Source organism: Ostrinia nubilalis, chromosome 9 (genome assembly GCF_963855985.1).
Source record: "Ostrinia nubilalis chromosome 9, ilOstNubi1.1, whole genome shotgun sequence".
In the NCBI taxonomy this organism is placed as follows: Eukaryota; Metazoa; Arthropoda; class Insecta; order Lepidoptera; family Crambidae; genus Ostrinia; species Ostrinia nubilalis.
Window position 1 is genome coordinate 7,933,082 of NC_087096.1, and position 20,202 is coordinate 7,953,283.

General features: G+C 34.1%; 1 protein-coding gene across 4 annotated transcripts; it reads right to left on the reverse strand.

The window, feature by feature from the left end:
- Positions 1-68: 68 nt before the first annotated feature.
- Positions 69-15,476, reverse strand: LOC135074534 (protein yellow-like). 4 transcript variants are annotated; one of them, XM_063968855.1, is made up of 7 exons: positions 15,340-15,476; positions 6,045-6,293; positions 3,392-3,561; positions 1,708-1,872; positions 1,170-1,338; positions 704-885; positions 69-609 (listed from the first exon to the last, which is right to left on the reverse strand). In XM_063968855.1, exons 2-7 carry the CDS (start codon positions 6,259-6,261, stop codon positions 169-171), a joined length of 1,344 nt encoding a protein of 447 aa, XP_063824925.1. In that variant the 5' UTR covers positions 6,262-6,293; positions 15,340-15,476; the 3' UTR covers positions 69-168. The 4 variants fall into 4 exon arrangements, with proteins under 4 accessions (XP_063824925.1, XP_063824923.1, XP_063824924.1 ...); XM_063968853.1 differs by lacking the exon at positions 15,340-15,476 and adding an exon at positions 10,785-10,875; XM_063968854.1 differs by lacking the exon at positions 15,340-15,476 and adding an exon at positions 8,064-8,329.
- Positions 15,477-20,202: the final 4,726 nt, after the last annotated feature.

Genomic DNA, 20,202 nt, shown 5'->3' on the forward strand with positions numbered 1-20,202 from the left:
TCAAGGTTACATAAGCTTGCAGCTGCTTGCAGGGGTGACGAAATTTTAATTAAATAAAAAGTCTCAACTTTCTTGAAATAAATTATATTTATTTGTATGTAATGAAGTCTTATGGCCAGTTGTACCAAGTCAGTCCACTTAACATGTGGTCAGATAAAGCGCGGATCTCTAAAGATACGATACAGCGCCATACCTGTGTGGTCCATGATGATATCCGCCGCTCGGAATAATTTGGTTGGCATGGTATCCATGCTTGTACCCCTTTGGGGGATTTCCACAGGGGGAGTTTGCTAATAATGTTGGGATCTTTTCTGCGTGAATTCTGAAGTTTACTCTACTACTGTCGAGAGTTCCTGTCATTACTCTCTGGAAACTAGATGTTAGGACCCACAATTCTTGTTCTCCCTTGAGGTTTTTGACTACTTTGACTCCGCTAGCAAACTGTAAGGTTTCCTGGTTCACAGCGACTTTGTGGAAGTTTCGTGGTTCAAATCGGGTAGCGGAGTTCCAACACCAAATACTTGGCGGATCCATGAGACCGAAGTACAGGATACCATTATCGTCCATGGCCTCGGCTGCTGACTGATTTGGTCGCTCATCAGGGAACACCTGCAATTTTATTAAAAAAAATAAGAAAAAGTTTAATTCTGTGTTCGTTCGAGTTTAAAAGCTGTAATAATTATGTGCCTAATATTATACTTACATTAATTGAATCTGGAGCAGCATTGACGTCGTGAATGAAGGAGTCATTCCTGAGTACTTTTGTACGCACTACATTTTCAGTAATAGAAGCCAGTGCGTGGAAGTATAGATAACGGTCTCGTCCCTCGCGGTACGGTGACAGGGCCATACCCAAAATACCGTCCATCAGGTCAAAGCTTTCACCTGAAACAAATTGATATTGCTGGTCATTTTGAGTTCAAGTCATTTTCAATCCACCAAAAAAGTAAATTTATAAACAGACAGGTTTTGCAATAGGTCCAATCAAACTGTTCCAGAACCATTTTGGGCCAAAAAAGTACCAGGATTGCAGCAGCCTACACCAATGAAGAAATTCTAATTTGATTCCTTCTCTTCTATCGTTATAGGTAACTAAAAAACTTGCTTCGAGTAGGTACTGTCTCCAGGGTTTCAAATAGGTAAACTTCAACTAGCTAATTTGAACTCACCGTCAATAGTAAAGGTGCCGTGTGAAGGGTAGGGGAACATCAGCCTGTGCGTGACCCTCCACGAGCGGTCGTTGGCCACATCGACCACCAGCATTCCGAAACCAGATACATCGGCGATGTATACGAAAGTGTCTTGGCAGTTACCCGCAGAACCTCTGACGTCGACCACCTGAAAAATGAATTAATCACGTTAATTAGCCAATAGGTAATCAAAATAATATGTTTAGCAAATACACAAGGCGAGTGTATATATCAACACAATAATTAGGTAGGTAAGTATTAAAACAAACCCTTGAGATGTTACACTCTTTTTTTAAGTGCCTTAAGTAACTACTCTTGCATACTTTTGAAATTAATTATTCAGTAGGAAGAATACCTACAGAAGTTTAAGAGTCTACCTATATCTTAATCTCTTTTTAAATTTTTTCATAAACTCAGATTTGGTTCCTTCCTGTCAATTGAAATTAAAGTTACAGAAAAACAGAGTTCGTTGCTCTCAATTGCCGCCAACTCACTATCAAGCTCAAACTTTACTTACTGGAGTGATAAACAGTGATGTTCCGATGTAGTTGGAGGCGTTGACGACGTGTCTGTAGATCAGTTGGTCGGTGTTAAGGTCGAAGGCGAGCAACTGTGGCGGGCAGTACTGGAGGTCGCCGATCTTGCCCGCGTCCATCACCCATAGACGGTCGCACTGGTCTATCTGAAATGCGATACAAACATTGATTTTGATTTCTTAGAACATTGGTAGTAATATTTGAAGCCACCGATCCGAGGAACGCGGGTTCGAATCCCACCGCTGCTCGACTGTTGTGGTGAGCCCACACAAGCATATTTAGCTTAGTACGAGGGGCTAACGGGACTACTATTAATTTGTGCAATACAAATATTCATAATCTTTAAAAAAATATGTGAGCCTTTGTTAAAGACGTGCTTGAGGTCGGCCACACACCGTGGCCACACTTACAAAAGGATATCAAACTCCCTCCACAGTCAGTTAACACTTATTATAACGTAATTCGAAATCCATCCAGTAAAGATCAGTTTCACATTAGATATACTCGTATGTAGGCTGGCTTGGGGTTGATATCTTTCAGATTGTTCTGAGGGAACCTACTTCGGAGTCGGCTAGTATGTTGTGTGGTAATCAGTCGTAGACCCTGTAAATAGTATTTAATAATAGCACAGAATAATAATGTAGGTACAATAGGACTGGCATGTCTTTGTAAAACAAAAGTCCTTTATCAAATAAAAATAAATTAAAGAAAATGCGACATAGTTTACGTCACATGAATAAATATAAAGTTAGCAAACATAGTACATTTTAAATGTTTATTGTTATTGGAAATAGCATCACATAAATGCTGTTTCTAGTAATGTCTGGTGGTTTGCCTTCATTTACCTATATTGACTATATTACTCAAAGGTGACATCTAAAACTAATATCAAACAGACTTTGACCACTGCTTTATAAGAAAAGATTTCATTGAATTCAGTACATGAAGGGAAGCATACGAGTACGTGAATACATTTCTCAGATATGTTTGTTTTCCGGAATAATGATTGGAACGTGTTATTTACTTTATGAATGAGGAATAAATTAAAAGCTACCTAATTATTTAGGCCCTACCTAATTTATTTAGGGTAGGGTAGGCTATATTCCTAATTTATTTAGGGTAGGGACCTATTTACCTAGTTATTGAATGAAACTAAAGAAGGGGAATTCACGCTTTTTAATGTGTACGCTATAAAAACAATAAATTCCTAAAGTCATCTAATATCTTGCAGACAAAAAACACAATGTTCTTCAAAACGTTCATATTATGTACTTAAAATGTTCAAAAAACACTATCTGATACGTGTTTGAACATCATCACGAGCGGCCTTGACAAACAGATATAACGGACAATGATCCTATATCATTACATGATGATTAGTGATTTCTTTTGCTCAATTTAGTAAACAACATTATTTTTTAAGTTATTCCTCTTTATGGTGTTTCGTTCATAAAAGATTATGTAGTGTACATTCGTAAAATTTTCCACAAAGCTGCCGGAAACTTCAGGAAAAAACGTTCGTTTGTTCCTGAAGCATTTTTTCTATGACAGGGTTCTGCAGGAATATTTTTTTATAGAGAACCTTATATTTTTATAAAACTTCAAGATCACAGGTCCAACTCTTTATCTACTAGAACAAGAACTATGATAAGGAATATAACTTACAGCAACTCTGAAGACTGAAGTAAGTCCATCGCAGTTCTGTCCTTGATTGTCGTTCCAGGCGTAGTCAGGGTACCCAACGATGCGGCCCAGCTCGTCCACTGTGCCCAGGGTCACCGGCCGCCCTTCGTCAAACCGAGGAACCGTTACGAAGATGCGCGATTTCTGCGAGCCTAAACAAAGAAAACGCACATCAAATCGATTACAAAGAAAAAGTCTCAGGTTGTGACAAAAATTCAGGGCAATAAACTGTACAAAATGCTACTATCAACGTAAGTGTTGCCTCGAATGAGATCTAAGAAGCGACATTAGAACGAAATATGAGCATTATGTAGATTTATTAAGATGATTTATGTAAATTTATGGAATCAACTAACAATAAAAAGGCTTTAAATTGCCTTAATATTTTTTTCATTGAATAACAATGACGTCATAGAGCCTCATAGTCGTCAACGCCACGTAGTAAGTCTGTATGCATAAAAATATTTATAGCATTTGTTATTACTATGGTTTTTCTAAACAATGAGTTCGTTAGTCGTAAGTTTTACAGCTGTTTAACGATTCAACATAAAAGGTTAGTTCACATAGGATTGCGAAATTCGCTTACGGATTTTTCCTAGAGAATAAAAAAATATGAATGATCATGAATAAACAGAGGCTGTTCTTAAGCTCGCTTATAGTCATTTTCGAGTTTTGAGTAAAAAACGAACGTCGGTTTAGTTCGAATCCGAAACGTTAAAAAAGCTGTCGTTAATTCGAATCCCGCAAGGTTCTTGAGTTTTTGTGATGAGCAGTGATAATTTGGGTATTCATGCCTTTCAGTAATATTGTAGTTATTTAAGTACTCTGTAACGTTACGTTTGTGGTTAGATAGTACGTTTGTCTAATCAACTATTTTCAAATTTTATATGTTTCCAAGAGATGGAACAAAAGGCATGGAAAAAGTTCTAGGAGAGAGAAAACGAAAGCCTCAGCGCACGTGATAGACCCATGAAGCTACAGATAAAAATGGAGGCCACACTCCGAATACCTACTTGAAGCACAAACTAAGTATCACTATCTCGCTCTCTGTGGGCAGACTCGCTCTTTCTAAATAAACAAAAAATATAAAATTGCTCAAATTCAATGAAACCAATGTAAAATCTTTATTTCTTGACATAGGTATCATTAAAAATGATAAGTGTAATTACTGGTAAAACGTTTTAGGAAGAAATTACTGTAAAAAATGTGAAAAATGTTTACAATGATCCAATGTCGGAAATCACGAAATAAACACTTACGCGTGGAATCTTATGTCACTTCCAGGACACCACGTACTACCGCAACCACGCACTACAAAATTTTGCACCAATTCTTGTGATAAAACAATGATAATTTCCTGTAAACAATCTCAAACGAAATTAACTGCTTAATAAACAAAATAGTAAACAACCGCCATGATGGGCCGGATTGGGCCGATGTTGCCACATGGTACCGATTACCCAGGAATTGGGATTGTAATTCCCTGATTCGCCAACACATTAAGCCTAAATGGCCGACAATTTTGTGATTTTTTATTTAACTAGGTAATCTTAGTTTCAAATGTTAATTATTTATTTGGTTAACTTCTGATTTGGTTAGTGAATTGGCTATTTCGAAGAATTTACAAGGAGATTTAAATCAGAAGATAGCAATACTACAGTTCACACTAAAAAGAGAGGTAGGGCCGCAGAGAGCGAGATAGATATAAGTAGGTATTTGACTCAAGTTTTTGTTCCAACTCTGCCCTCCATTTTTATCTTTAGCTTCATGGATAGACCCCACACTTGGCTGTTTTTCATTTAGTAAGGTGGTCAACTTTAACTCTGCTTTGCATGGCTTGGACTTAATATATGAGTTATAAATAATCAGAGGTTGTTTTTATAGATGCAATATTTAAATGTTTATTAATATGAACGTTTAATAACATAAAACCGGATATAATATGAAATGATATGCATCAATTTTGTCACGATTCACCACCGATAACTTACGTAAATAATTGTACACGTATTATTACTTCATTGCCCGTTTCCATGTAGCCAGCATGCTTGATCATGAAGAATTTAAATAAACAGATAACAACCACGAGAATTAAGTGTGTCAGTGTCACACTATCTTCTTCCTTTAGAAAGACCATGAAAACACAATTTATGTGATAAGGGAAAAATTGATTATTTATTTGTCCGACTTATTTTATAATGATAATCAGTGTATTTATAATAAATTAACTTTTATTAATTATTTATAAGTAATTTTATGCTAATACATATTATTGTATTTTGTTTTTGTTCATTTAATTCAAGTTTCCTGGATATGAATGATCATTATTGAAATGAATTCTAAATTTTCGCGACCTTATCACCGAGTTTTATCTGTTAGGTGACGACCGCATTCTCCAACGACACACAACATAAAACTACAGCCTACATTTAGTTATGTACATTATTTATTATTCATAAAATATAAAAACAGTGTCACGACCCCGTTATAGCTACTGATTAGCCTGTTTCTGTCAAATCTTGATTTTTTTAATGAAAAGAGACACGTGTCTTAGTTAAAATCAGTATTAGATGACGCGGGCGAAGTCGTGGGCAAAAACTAGTATCTGATTAAGAATCTAGTCCTTGAAACATACCTTGTCTATGTTGGACATCCACATCAATAGGCACAGAGTTGCCAGGGACGTAATACCGCCTCTCGGTCGCGATTTGACGCGCGGTGTCGTTGGGGAACTCGAATTCCAGCTCGCTCCATTGCCGGACTACCCGCAGGTCCGACTTGGCTCCCAGCCCTGGCCAGCAGCATGCCAGGCAGTACGACAACAGGAAGAACCGCTCGATTCCGTATGACATCTCGAGCTTGAATTGGTCCAAAAGTATTGGATCTGTGGAAGAGATTACATAAAAATATACATGTCTGCTAAGAACATTGTTCGTTTGTGTATTTTGATGATACTGAATTTAACCATGAAAGCCGCAATTGACCGCAGCGCTTCACCTCCCAGTTCCACGTCTTTATTTAAACAATGTTTGTCATACAACTAACTACATGTAGGTACTCTCGTATACGACTATGATATAAGTAAATGATGCATTATGTCGGATGATATGCGATTTAAAGGTTAATGTCTCAGTTTGATAATTGTAGACAAACCGTCATATTTTATCTCATTCGAACTTCTCTGACCATCAAACAGTTTCTTAATACCTATTCTATGTAGTATGTTTTGTTTTTTTAACATGTTTGCAAGTAAGCAAAGTAACGTAGAGCCAAACTCAGCTTTCTATTGTATTTAGTTGTTATGTAAAGGTAAGGTAGATTTATCAATTTCAATAAGTAAAGTAGTGATAGATATTTTCTTGTCTGTTGATTGATTTGCGAAATGAGTTTATTATTCTGTTGCCGACTCGGTTTCACATGGCACAGTTTAACTGTTACATTAACACCGCTTAAAATTAATAATTTAGTTGCTAAAGATGTTTAAAAGTGCGTGGAGTGCATTTTATGTGCAGCAAAGTGAAAAAATATAATTTAAAAAGGTTCTATTGTTCCGGACTAAACAGATTTTATCATAACTTTTCAGCGATAAAGTAAATTAGCCCGTCTCGGTTCGGCTAGCCCCACCACCGAACAATACGGCCTGCGGCAGATGAGGTTAATAAACTCTTTGGTTCAACTTCGACACGAAAACATTCACATTCTTAGACGTGTTAAACTCGAGTATCCAAGGTAAAGGTCAAGGATTGGGCATCATTATCAATTTGTAAATTTTTTTACGCCATGGATGCTACAATTAATGTTCTTTCCAGAATTTTAAGTAGCAGATCATAATAAACCAGTTAGGTAAATGTATAATATATTAAGGTGTAGATACCTATAATATCCAGTGTGAATAAAAACATAAGCGATATTTAGCGAGCTCATAAATTACCTTATTTGCCGGAGGAATGACTTAATATAATACACAGATAATACACAGATCTTAGTATATTATTATTATTTTGAGTTTTTATGAGTTTCATTTCTATACCTATCGTTTCCTTTGTGAACTGAATTATAAAAGATTATTTAGTTATGTTCAGTCTACAACACGAGATTCACAATGGAGCGATTTCGAAAAAAATATGGTACCTATAAGGCAAGATTATACTAAAGTAGTTTTTTTTTTCAATTTCCCACACTTTTCTTTCATCTCTGTAGCATCACAATATTACAGTTAACTCTATAATTAGAGTTTAACGCCGATTTCAGAAGATTTTTTTTTCTCTCTAGCTGAAAAATCCGGAGTCTATTTAATGGTTTGGGAGGCTGGGAAAATGATCTCTTTATCATATTATCCGAGATTTGGAAAAATAATAATAATTGAACTCATTAGATTAATAATATAAATTACTCTATCACAACGGAAGCAGTAATAGTATGTTTTACATTAGGGAACAAAACAAACACAAAGTAAATACTTTCATTTCCGGAAAATACTAATGATATCAAATTCAAAACATTTTTTTGGTTTATGTTTAATGGATAAGAAATATGTAATTAAGAGATTTTTAAAAAATTACATATCCCTTGAAAAACCTTTATTTAGGGTCATTCACCCGGAGTTAGTATTTCACCATTAAATAAAAAATCAAACAAGGAAAAATCTAATTACCGTACTGCTGTAGTAGAATTCCACAAAGTCGATTGCCACGGTAATCCATCGGAAACAACGCTATTACATTAGTGGTACTGACAGTTACTAGTGAAGAGTTCCACTAACTAGTGTGTTGGTGCTAGCAGTTTATCACACGTCCGTATTTAAACATCACCGATGTCTCATTACCATCCCAAAAACTTCGCAAACAAACGGGGTTTACACTTTTAACTCGACCAATGTTTACGTGAGGACTACCCATGTAATATCCTGAGATCAGTTTTATATTGAAGAACGCACGTTGGGCACACAATCCCAAATATATGGTACACAAACGATTACGGTCACATTTTTAATCCCAATAATGCGTTATAGTAGTACTGGGAAAATAGATCACATTTCTTAAATATACGCTCAAATGCCCATAATTACGGAACACCATATAGGTATAACAGTATATCGCACAGAAAACGCCACAATTTTATAATAACCGTTATAAAATTAATGTTAAAAACATTTTAATGGACGCCGCACTGGATGTTGCTACAATGTAGTACGCTTTGGTTTGACTATTTATTATTTAATTTCTACGTAAAGTATGAATGTATTTTTCGTATTTAATGAATGTTTTTCCATTTAATTTTGTACACGCGTTTATAGTATTGACTTTTATGGAATACTGACCGACGACGTGACGGCCGCCTGCGTGCCTCTGTGTCGCAACATTTCCTATACAATATTTATTTGGCGAACCTATTGGACAACAATGAATGGTTTCACTACAAGATTTGCATTGGCATTATTTGTTGATTTTGCACACTTGAATACTACTTATAGCAATATACTTATTGCGAACAATATTATTGATTAATTATAATATGTTAAGTTATTCAGTCAATGACTGAATAATAGAGCCAACAAAAGCAATTACCCAACTTATTATTGGTTTAAAGGGCCGAAGTTCAAGTCCAGGGTTTTGATGTTTAGTATTACGCCTATGATAAAATTGTTATTATTGTAACTTATCGTCTCCTATGCATACTATTTTGTACTTGACATTACAACCTTTTTAGTATACATAATTTTAACTAGTCAATAAGAATTTCTTAATATTCTTAATTTTAATATTAAGCACAGTATGTTCGTAGTTTTAGTATTGGTTAATTAGCTGCCTTTATTTATAAATTTATTGTTTCTGATTAAAAATATTTTTAAAACAAATTATGACTTAATGTTTTTATTGAAAATAAGTACCCACTGGCTGGTCTGGCAGCTGGCAGCAGCTGGCTGCTCAATAAAGCTTAAATAGCAAAGAAGAAAACAAATCATTAATTATAAAACTCATGAAAAATTACAAATATATTAATTATATTCTCTGAAAAAATGTGACCAACCGTAATTTCAGTACCACTATATTCACAATTGCATTAATTAGAACAATGTAAGTTAATTTTTATCAAAATTACGAACGGAAGTTGTATGTAAGAAGACGTCAAGAATAATACTGAAGGAAGTAACATCTCCAACGTCCTTATAAAAAGTAGTCAATGCAAGGAAAACTCCTTTGCTAGTTCACTGTCATTGTCATTATAATCAAAAGATGATGCACCTTACCTACTTACTTGTAATTTTATTGTTTGGTTTATTCGTTGGCAATAAATAGAACTAAACATTTCGCAATTAAAGATAATCATCGGGTGATTAATAAGAAAAACAACAGAAGACGACGCCATAAAATTACTCATTTCCTAGATAAAACTGTGTGTTTTAATAAAGAACAGTTGTTTCTTTAGCCTAAGCAAAAAAACAATAATTAAAATATTTTATGTACCTCGTAGTAGTACCGTAACTTTATTTAATAATATCGCTTAATCTATATAACTCATTTCCAAGGCAGTTTTCAGAAGGATAAATAAATAAGGAACACCATGCCAAGTAAGTAGTGACATAATTTTCAAAACAACAGTGTTTTATCTGGTAACTTCTAACAAAAGACATGAAACAGGAACAGGAGTTCGTAATGTAAACAGGAGATTGATTGGAATGATAAGGTGAATGCCACAAATATCTTCTTTTTGTCCTTATACAGAGTGTTAGGTAAATGATATCATCATTTCAATCGTTATTAAAATTATTTAATTACCAGTCGCCCGGCAAGCGGAAGGTCGTGGGTTCGAGTCCCGCCTATACCCATTTACCTAACACCCTGTATAGAGCTGAAGAGTTTGTTTGTTCGGTTGAACGCGCTAATTTCAAGAACTGGTTCGATTTGAAAAAAAAAGTGTTTGATAGCCCATTTATACAACATTACGCTACCACTAATAAATAAATCAATGAAAATTATCGCAAAACGAGAAAAATATTCAAACCATTTTTACGCGTAAGAATCATTAAACATTTTGCTGAATCTTTATAAGTTACACAAGTTTTGAAAATAACGTTTAATATCGTGCAAGCATTTTAATTCCTTACTTACCAAAATAATTCTGATATACCTACCTAGATTTAAACATTTTCAGCACAATTTTCAATCCAATAACACAGCGAACACTCTTATTAACACGTATTTTAATGTATAATATGAAGCAGAAATTACTTGCCCTTATAATATTTGACACGGTGAACATTTTTATCGGCCCACTTTTCACAAAAACGACTATATTCGCGATACATTTTGATTCAAACACCAACTATCCGAGATCTTAGCGCACTTAGCTTTACAATTAGTATGGTAAATACCTCGAAAACCATGTTGCGTAAGTAATTCGGTGCAATTGTTTAGTAACCATCTGCCCATTCTGCCAATCGGCGCGACAGATACGCGCTAAGCTATGTCACAAATAATCTTTGGGCTAGGATGTGGTAAGTAAGAGGGCAAGAATAAACATAACGAATTCAAAACCAAATGTCTTGGTTTCCATGACCCGCCGATCTTGAAAATAGCGAGTTTTAGTCGTAAATATAATGCGACTAACAACCTTATGACCCAAACGTGGTGACGTTCAAATAAAAAACTAAATATTAATCAGTTTAACATAACTTTAGAATAATAAAACGGCCGCGCCTTTGTAAAGTTTGCGAAAAAATTCGTCTTAAGAATTTAAATAAATTAGGATTTTTATTATGGAATTTAGATTATTATGGAAGTTAGACCAGTAACCAGTATCTTACGGGTACCATATTGAATTGTGGGGTCAAAAGAGTTCTGATTACTGTAAAACTTATCAGTCACGTCAGAGTTAACTAAAGTTCTGTGTACAATTAGTGACAGTGCACATTAGGAAAGTACCTGCGATGTATTATAAGGCTAAGGCACTTTTAAGAAATAACAACTTCATCACTTGATATTTTTTATAAACATTTTATAAACTAGACTTGGTAAGTAAATAATGTGATTCATAGAATAATAATTGCGCGTTCGTAGTTCTTTTAATAACATGTTATTGACTGACAGTCATCGTTTTAAGAATAAATCATACCTACCTGTTTATACAGAAATATGTAAAAGTTATATTTGACCAACTGTTACTAAGATACTTACTGAACTGAACATTGATGGAAACATTCGTTTACATAAAATCGAGAATTTTCAAACAAATAAGGTCAATAATAAAATATAAGTAGAGAAAAAGGAATACTTTGTACAATAGGTACTAGCGGCCGCCCGCGACTTCGTACGCGTGGTTCCCGTTTTACCCCCTTATGGGTGGAGTTTCGTAAAATCCTTTCTTAGCGGATGCCTACGTCATAACATCTACCTGATAGACCACTTTGTCAGTCAGTAATTCAGTCAGTCACCTTTGCTTCCTTATCTTATTTTAATTTTTTATTCAAACCCTCTCGGCCGTTGTCAAATCCAAATCACTACAGTGACCGACCATAATACGTCAGTTAAACTGGATCTTTAAGAAAATAAAGTCATTTTACGGTAAATCATAACGGCATTCGACATTTTAAAGCTCCTAAACTGGGGCATTAATTTTACCTAAAAGCTTCTCTAACAGAAACTTTTATCCATTCACAATCCTTAGAAAAATATAATTCAATTTATTTATAATCATTTAAGTTACATATTTGGATTTTTTCAGACTTATAAGTTTCTACTATAAACTTATCTCAGACGCTAGGTCACAGAAAAATACACTTGGAAATTTCAACCCTCCTTACAATGTACAACTTTTACCTTACGTTTTAGTTACGGGTAAACAGAAGTAGTACAGGGTTCCGGTAGGTAAGCATACAATGAATAAATCTCATAATACTTGAAAGAAAACAACTGTATATCTAGATAAATAGTAAACATTGGCCTGGCCATTAGATTGACCTCGACTTTACATGTAATGTGAGCATTAATCTACAAGGGAAAAACAACCATTATTTGACATCATTGTTATGATAATTTACAAATCATTTTGAATAGGAGAAAATTATGCTGTTTTTTTTTTTTAATAAAAGGGCGTTTTTGGTGTTATGCTCATTTGCTCACGTACGTTGGTTTAATGAGCCAAGTGAGTCCTGTTTTTAACATTGTGCATGTCCCGTTTCTCACCAATTATATGAATCACAGCAATTCGAGTACCTGCATGATTGAAAAAGAGGGTTGCGGGTGATTAGCATTCGGGCCAATACCGCGTACGTGAGCTAACCCGCCTAACACTAAGACCCAAGTATATTTGTACTTGCGCCGATTTAAATCCTCAACCGTAACGCCTAATCAAATTCAACCTTGAACTTGGGGCTATTTAATTAGATATATCAGTAGTGAAACGGTAGAGCTCAACTTTTTTGTCTGTGAAAGGAACTATTCGTGTCCAATTAAGCAAAAAAGGTTCTAGAGAGGTCCAATACTGTGGTCGGCGGAGGGCTTTCTAAAAAAACTACAGGTAGGTACTTGAGTTTTTAAGAAAAGGTTCATTTTCCAGTGGTTGGTCGTACTCAACGGCCGTTCAACCTAAATGAGATGGAAAAGCTTTAGAACCAATCAGTCGGCCTTGCTTCCGCCACAGGTACTGAATCTTTGATTGGATTTTTTTTTATTCTGACTTTCTATTGTTTTTGAATTAGAAATGTTTGCAATGTTCCCGCAAAAACGAATTAATGTAACCAACAAGAATTGGTAGGTAAGTGCGATGACGCACTGTCTCCGATTCAAATCAGAGAAATTGGAAATTGGAATCAGAGGCAGTGCGTCTCTTTATTTGGAAAACATACAGCTTTAGATTCAGTATCATCATACAAAATAGGTAATTTACAGGTAACTAATTAATTTTTGTATCGATTTTAAACAAATTTCTAAATCAGCACAATTATACAAATAAATCTTATGTCAACTAATATTAATGACAATCTGTAGCATAGCAATTACCTTTTAATACAACATTGCTGCCGAATAAAAACGAAATCATTTGATACCAATTTCACATGTGTAAATATTTGGTATTCAAATTCAAGATAATAAGTCGAAGTCGACGTGAGTTTTATAGTCAAGTTTTCTTTTACCTTTTCCTGTTTTTTCTTTTGAAAAGGAGAAAAATAATAACATACGTAACTAAGAGTTTTGAAACAATCGCTCAATATTATACCTAGGAAGAATTATACTTGAAAATTGAAAATATGTATAAAGGTTGATGGTGATTGTCTGTATGTTTTATTTTTAAGAAATCATAACTCTAGTTTTTCAAACAAGAATAATAGTTATAAAAAAACTTGTTTTGTGAATAATAATTGAACTACGACATGGTGGGCTCGCACGTTTTTACAAACACGAGTTTAAAGCGCCTAGCATAGTCATTCAGAAGGCAAATTATAAAAACAGGTTGTTGTTTTTATTGATACAATACTCAATCGTCATGAAGCAATTATCACAGTCGATTCGAATAAAAAGAGGAAGACGCCGAATTTTCGTATCTGCAGATCTAAGGCATTCCGTATAAGCAACAATACAGACAGTTCCCTACTCAAATCTATAGATTAAAGATAACTAAATACCAATACGCTACCATATTTTGCAAATATCCGGCACTGTACCTAGCCTTTATGAAGTTAATTCTTTATTGTTTCCATGTTATATTAACCCTTAGGTGTCTGGTAGACTCGATAGGCCCGACGTGCGGCTTAAAATCTAGTACCGCCACAGAATAAGTAATACCGCCTAATGGCGTAGTGATATGGATACCTATGGATCCCATGTTCAGTTCCCGGGCTGGCTAATTTAGTGAAAACATACGTCTGAGTGCGGTGTGGGATAAATCCTGAAATTGAGGGATTTCCTTATTTTGGGCTCATACTAACCTTTTCATACGAACTTTTTTAACATTAAGGCTGAGTTGCACCATCTTATTTTAACCGTGACTATAACCATACCGGTGCCTTTTGTATGGAGTTTGGCAGACTTTTGAAGTTTGTTATAGTAAAAGTTGGATGGTGCAACCCAGCCTTACACGTCGTAGTTAATAATAACAGCTAATGTATATTCATATTAAAAACTAGTTTTGTTGTTGATATTTTGTATGCTTATTTAATATGGTATTTTGTATTTAATAAAAATCGAATTAGTCTTATCATAAAATAACTCTAATTAAAATTCTATTATATTGATCATGCTTAACAAGAAGACGCATAAAGAGATCTCAATACAGAAATATTTATAATAATGATGAAACTAAGGTTATACATGCGGAATATGGTACACTAAGTTAAATTCTTAAAAAAAAAAGGTACTTCTTTTGTACTTTTAATCGGTGCTATTTCGCAAGAACACTGCATGATCCATACCTACGAGAACCTAATAAACTCAGGCCAGGTGAGCCGTTGCTAACTACATTTCAACATTATTACAAAAAGGCATGTTGCTCGTGTATTGACGTAAATATTGTGAAGGGCGCAGAAGAAAATATACCTAATTACTTAATACGTAGATACGTACTACATATTATAAAATATAAAAACTACAATATTCAAACGTATACTGAACAGGTTTTTAGTATTTGGATGGTAGGATAGTGATGATCATCACTTTTATGATGATGGTTTGAATTTTGGCTTATTCAACATACATAAAAGACTATAATTAAAGGTCGCACTAATTAAACTTCTACGGTTATCATTTAATTTTGTTTATTAGAAAAATAAGAATTGTTTCTTTTTTAAATAAGAGCATAAAATATACAACTTATTCGCATTATTCATATATTATTTTGGGCAAGATTTGTTCTTAAGATTGATTTTACAATAAGTACTACTTAATTGAACATTTTCCATAGTATTCTCGTTATTATAAGAATATGAAGCTCACCTTGCGTGCAGTGGGCACTCGCAGTATCACTTAAAAGAACTAAGTTCAATCACAATTGTTTGTATCGTCTTCTATTTGCGCGTGCGTCTGTCGCTTGAGACGCGACCGGATCGATTACTGATGGTATCTTTACCGGTACCGTAATATTTATTAATTTGACTACACTACGCATCTTCGCCGGATATTACCGTACCCCACGCCCCTGTGACGTCACTATTTCCAATCGTTAGAGTACACGCTGATAACGCATACTACGCGAACTTATTTTCGTAGTATGAAAGTTCATTGTTAGGTATATTTACCACACATTATCTTATAATACATTTTGGTGGGACATATCTGGCATAATATCTTATTAGTCCAATATCTTCTAAAATTAGCACGCATTATAGAAATAAAAAACAAAAAATAAATAAGATAAATCTTAGACAGTAATTACTCAAAGATTTCAGAATATTCATATCAATTATTATGATAACGATTTGATAAATGAAAAAATGCATAAACTCAATAAATATTTATTTTATTAAATTATTTCGATACCTTCATATATTTATAAATTAAATGGGATTATGTGCAACATGATGTAGATAGCAAGTTAATAGGCAGACCTGTCTACGTAAAAAATAAATATTTATCTTAGGTAAATTATCTTAATGAAATAAAAAAAAATGTTTTTTCATGTTATTATCCTTATCAGACAATATTTTGTCTTCTAAAGCACAGTAAATAGATCTCATTATACCAAACAATAACATGGCATTACTTCACCGTTATCAAAGTTGTAAGGGCAATGGTCAAGCGCGACTAACTATATTTATAAAAAAAACTGTAATGTACTCAAGTATCTTTTGATGTTTCGATTATTTCCGACTCGGGCTAACTGCGTGAACATTTTAACATTAAAATGCGATGTAGATTGATCTGAAATTAGTTCAGCTACTTTTGAGAAAGTTATGAAGTGAAATCCATAATTCCATACTCTTTCCGAATTAACTTTAATCCATAGTTAAGTTATATAATATAATCACGAGCGTAAAATATCTTTTGAGATACAATAGCTAACTAATCTTGGGCTCAGTAATGTTTTAGCTAATTAAAAGCACACCTACTGTTTTTTATTGTTCTCTTAGATGCACCTATGTCTAAATTATATTTCAATGCTGTCTGCCTAATTGGAATAAGTACAGAATTATTTATTTATTTATTTATTTAATTAGGACAACCAACAAGACAGACACAAATTCAAGCAAAGGGGTTTACATACATAATTTTGTCTTAAGACTAGGTGCTATCTTAATTAGGTACAGGCTGCCACGGCATGCAAAAGTGGACTTTGACAAAATGTGAAACTTAAACGTACAGCAACACAATATTCAATTTAATTTAATTTATTTCTATTCAGAACAATTTTAAACCTCAAATTTAACTGGCAGATCTTGGCTAAACGGACACATGTGCAAATGAGAGATGTATTTTATTAAACTTGATAATTATAAAACTAAGTAATTAAATTTGAAGTATTTAGTCTATGCATTGGAAGTGGTAATCATCATAAATTAAAGTCATTAAATAAATTATGATACAAAACACAACAAACTAAGTTTCCCACCGAGAATTTTTCAAATGTTGTCTTTCTAAATGCTTAGTATACCTACTACATACCTACTACCCAAGTAACATTTTACTCCATTTAAGAGTTCAATAGTCGTTCACATGTACTCCACAAGCTGTGTATGTCAGCTGTATACGAGCTGTATAGCTTGCTATAATGCTTTTATAGAACCAGTTTGGGCACAAATTAGACAGCTTTAAGTTCACTATGGCTGTACATTAGCAGTATAATAGCATTATAATAGCAGTTTAAGTAGTAACATCGTACTTAAGGCTGACTTACGGCACTATATGGGACGCAGTGTGAACCATACAACGTACGTGAGGACAATAAAGAGTAACAAGTGGCTAAATGCACAGCTTTCAAAGTTATAAAGTCCGACAAATGTACTCCAATGCTACCTAAAGTTCACGTGTGTCTTAAATTATTTCCACATTTTAATATTAGTTTGGTATTTGTACGTGAGTGCCAAGAGGGAAACAACTCGGGCGGATAATCATTTATGCAAATAATAACACGGGTTTTAAATACTTAATAATGTTAATGCCATTGGGAATGCAACTTTATCGTGAAATGTATACATATTTACAGCTAAAATTTTTACGCGCCTCTGTAAAAACGCGATATTCATTTTAAAATATTTAAAACTGGCTGAGAGGAAATCTACAATTTTCAGTTTTTGATATTGGATTGGCATTATAATTATATTACGGTAATTAATTATAACATGAAACCAAAACTCAATCGCTCTATCTGCGAATTTTGTGATAAATCTGCATTAATTTTGGAGATTTATTTGGTAAATATTTTAGGTTATGTAGAACAAAATGGTGGAAATGAAATACGGCTATGTGAACTGTTATAACTCCAATTTAATGCGGTGAGCGTATATTAGGTTCACATGTGTTCTGTTAGAATGCTGTTATCTATATGAAGTTCCACATTTGTACCACTACAGCGCTAATGTCTATAAATTTATTCTAATGTGAACTTCTGTACAGCTTTAAGATGTACCTAGTTCAGGTCAATTGTGTATCTTTAATTCTTTCAAATACTGAAATTTTAGAGATCCGCAATAAAAATTATTAATGTCCGTTAAATCGCCTAGCCCAGGTACTAATAGTCAAGTATGAATACCTAAAGCATCAGACGGTAGTGTTCCCGGTTTAAATTCGTTTATTATGCTTGACAATTTATTCAAAGCGGAATGAGGAATACGATTTTCAATAGCCCATGTTCTTATTATTTTTTTGCGAAAGGTTAAATAATTGTCCAAATCAAAATGGTATTCACTATCACAAGAACTGCAATCATCACACTCTGATATCTGGTATATTTTGAAGGGAAATTTCAGGTTCAGGCATAATATTTTCCTCTGCATCATGTACAGAACCACCATGAACAACTAAAAACAGGCTTGGGGAAATGTGTAATAGAATATCACATTCACATTCGTGTTCAGCTTAAAGCAAATAAGAGTAGTACTTGTGGACAAATAAACTGCTATTGATGTTAATGGACAACACATATAGTCCTTTTAACAGCCTACAGTGTACATGCGAACCATTGAAACACTTTTGTACAGATAGTAAAAAAAGGTTATTTTAATTATCACAAACAAGTCCTACTACAGCTACTAGCTGTATAACAGTCTAAAACAAGTAAACATAACAGCCTTTGGCTTTATAAATGACCACGTGTGTTCTATTAAAATGCTAGCTCTATAACATCGTACAAGTAGGCCGTTAAACAGCGGTTGCCGTATCTCTACCCTCCTATAATGCTCTTAGTCAGATGGCTGACTAAAGGATAGTTGTTAGAGTATTATAACACCAACAATCGTATAAAAGTATAACTCTACACTAGTCTACACTCCTATAAGTCCCTTAGACAGGTATAGGTGTAATTAATTGCAATAATACAGCTTATACATCACGAGTGAACTATACTAATGCTTTAAGTACACATTGGAACTAAATGTGAACTCTTAAATGGAGTAAAATGTTACTTGGGTAGTACATAATACCTACTACATAAAAATCTACCGAATAATTAATATACAATAGCTTATAATCAATGAGCGTTACTAGTTTCATTGTGTAATTCTTCATTTAAGTAAATTTCCAGTTGTAAATAATCTATTACTATTAACGTACGTAATTTTAAAACATCTTCATACAATTAATAATCACGCAGGTTCAACTTTAGCTCTACTCGTATAATGCGTTAATAATTTCACAACAATAACAGAAAAACATGTTGTTACTGAAACAGGTGATATTGCTAATGTTGCTAATATACTCGTAATGTTCATGAGATGATTAAAAATATCTTTTTTTTTTTCGCTAATCCTTACGGAGGATTTATGGAAATCAAAGGATAGAGGTCTATGTATCTTATCTATCACCCTATACTACTTAACCTCTGGTGGGTAAGTGAGTGTGCTGTCAAATACCTACCTAGGTTCTTGAAAAAAGTTCGAATTACAATATAAAGTATTCTTATGTACTACATTACGTTTCATGGCAAAGAGGAAACGGCATATACCTACTCGTATATCGACGGCAGAAAGCGGAAATGTCGTATCTCAAAAATTGGCTAAAATGACTTTTAATTGTATTGTATTAAGAAAAAAAGCCGCGTCGAATGGTGTATGTATCGTCTTTCTACGATGAAAAAAAATATAGATACGTCATAGAATTTTTTCCAGTTTTTTTCCAATTTACTTGACCAATTGCTGTAACTGGTCAAAAAAACGCAACTTTCGAAAATAAAATAGATACGACCACACTACTAGTATGTTAAACAGTTACAGCACTCTTTTTCTGAGTCAAACATTGATTTTTAAGGAGATACAGCATTTCAGCCGCCCTAAAATCTTACGATGTCGAACATACAGCAAATGAGCCGAACTGACGTGAGTACTTATAAAATAGTTACTGCATTTCAAACGTATCATCTAATAGCGAAAATCTTACTAACATCATTAGAATAGAGTCTTGTTTTGTGTACAGCAAGTAATACGTCACTCTAGCAAAACAAACCCCCTCCACCCGCTGCGTCATACGCCATTCTGATCGCGCGGCAGTTGTGCGTTAGCGCCGATAGTGAGAACGCAGAATTGTAAATTCTTAAAATAAATATTATTTTACATTTTTATTTGTTGTTTCGTTTCAGCCGAAAGACGTCCACTGCTGGACAAAGGCCTCCCCCAAGGATTTCCACAAAGACCGGTCCTGCGCCGCTCG